The 958-nt window shown below is 39.7% G+C and overlaps 1 protein-coding gene across 1 annotated transcript in view; it reads right to left on the bottom strand.

Annotated features, from left to right (window-relative positions):
- LOC101848134 (cone-rod homeobox protein) overlaps positions 1–958 on the bottom strand; it is a gene marked incomplete in the record, with an annotated part of 55,785 nt that overhangs the window by 28,044 nt on the left and 26,783 nt on the right. Inside the window, 1 exon segment of the mRNA XM_013085769.2 lies at positions 755–919. Coding sequence (XP_012941223.1) covers positions 755–919 — 165 coding nt within the window.

Here is a 958-nt window from a genome sequence, read left to right as displayed (position 1 = left end):
GAGGGGCGAGAGAGAGAGAGAGCGAGAGAGAGAGAGGGATGTAATCATAACTTCTTCTACGTCAGAAAAAAGGGGTAGGGTTGATGTGCATGCTGAAAATGCAATTTCTCGTAATTTGATTTTTCTCCATCATTTTCAAGAGTATTTCTATACAAAAAGCCATTCGCACCCAAACAAAGTGACTGATACGTACCATGGTATGGGCTCCCATCTTAATTAAATGAAGTGGGATGAGCATTAAACTTTTCTTTCTTTTTTTTGCTGATTCATGCTGAGCCGAGAGAAATGAATTTTTTTCTTCTTCTTAATGATTCTATTGAATAGAAAAAAATTATATGTTTTTCCTCTTTCTTTTCCCAATGATTATTATTGAACAGAGAGAAATGCATTTTTGTTCTCTTCTTTCCTTTAATGATGAGTCTTATTGAATAAAAAAAATATCTCCTATTTTATTAATGATTCTTATTGAATATAAAGAAATGATGTATGTGTGTGTGTGTGTGTGGGGGGCGGGGGGGTGTTCTTCTGTCTTTTATTAATGAGTCCTCTTCATAAAGAAAACTGCACTTTTTTTATTTTAAGGATGATTCCGAAGGAATAAAGAGAACCTGACGATTCGTTTTACTTTCCTATAAATAGCGAAAAAACGAAGGTTATTTAAAAAATTCTTTTTAAAATCTTTTTTGTTTTCTTAATAATCCCTATCGAATTTAGAGAAACGAGAACTACATGTAATTCCACGTGCGTCCCTCACCTCCACCCTCTCCTCCTTGAGGTCGACCTTGGAGGCGAGCTCCTCCCTCATCATGACGTCAGGGTAGTGCGTCCTCTGGAAGGTCTCCTCCAACTTCTCCAGCTGCTCCTCCGTGAAGATGGTCCGATGACGCCGCTTCCGCTTCTGGCTTCCGGCCCTGGCCAGATCCAGGTGGGTGGTGAGGGAGGGTAAATCCCGGGGCCA

Source organism: Aplysia californica, unplaced genomic scaffold (assembly GCF_000002075.1).
Source record: "Aplysia californica isolate F4 #8 unplaced genomic scaffold, AplCal3.0 scaffold00404, whole genome shotgun sequence".
Lineage (NCBI taxonomy): Eukaryota > Metazoa > Mollusca > Gastropoda > Aplysiida > Aplysiidae > Aplysia > Aplysia californica.
Note: the sequence above shows the minus strand (reverse complement) of the source record. Positions and strands in the feature narration are given on the sequence as shown.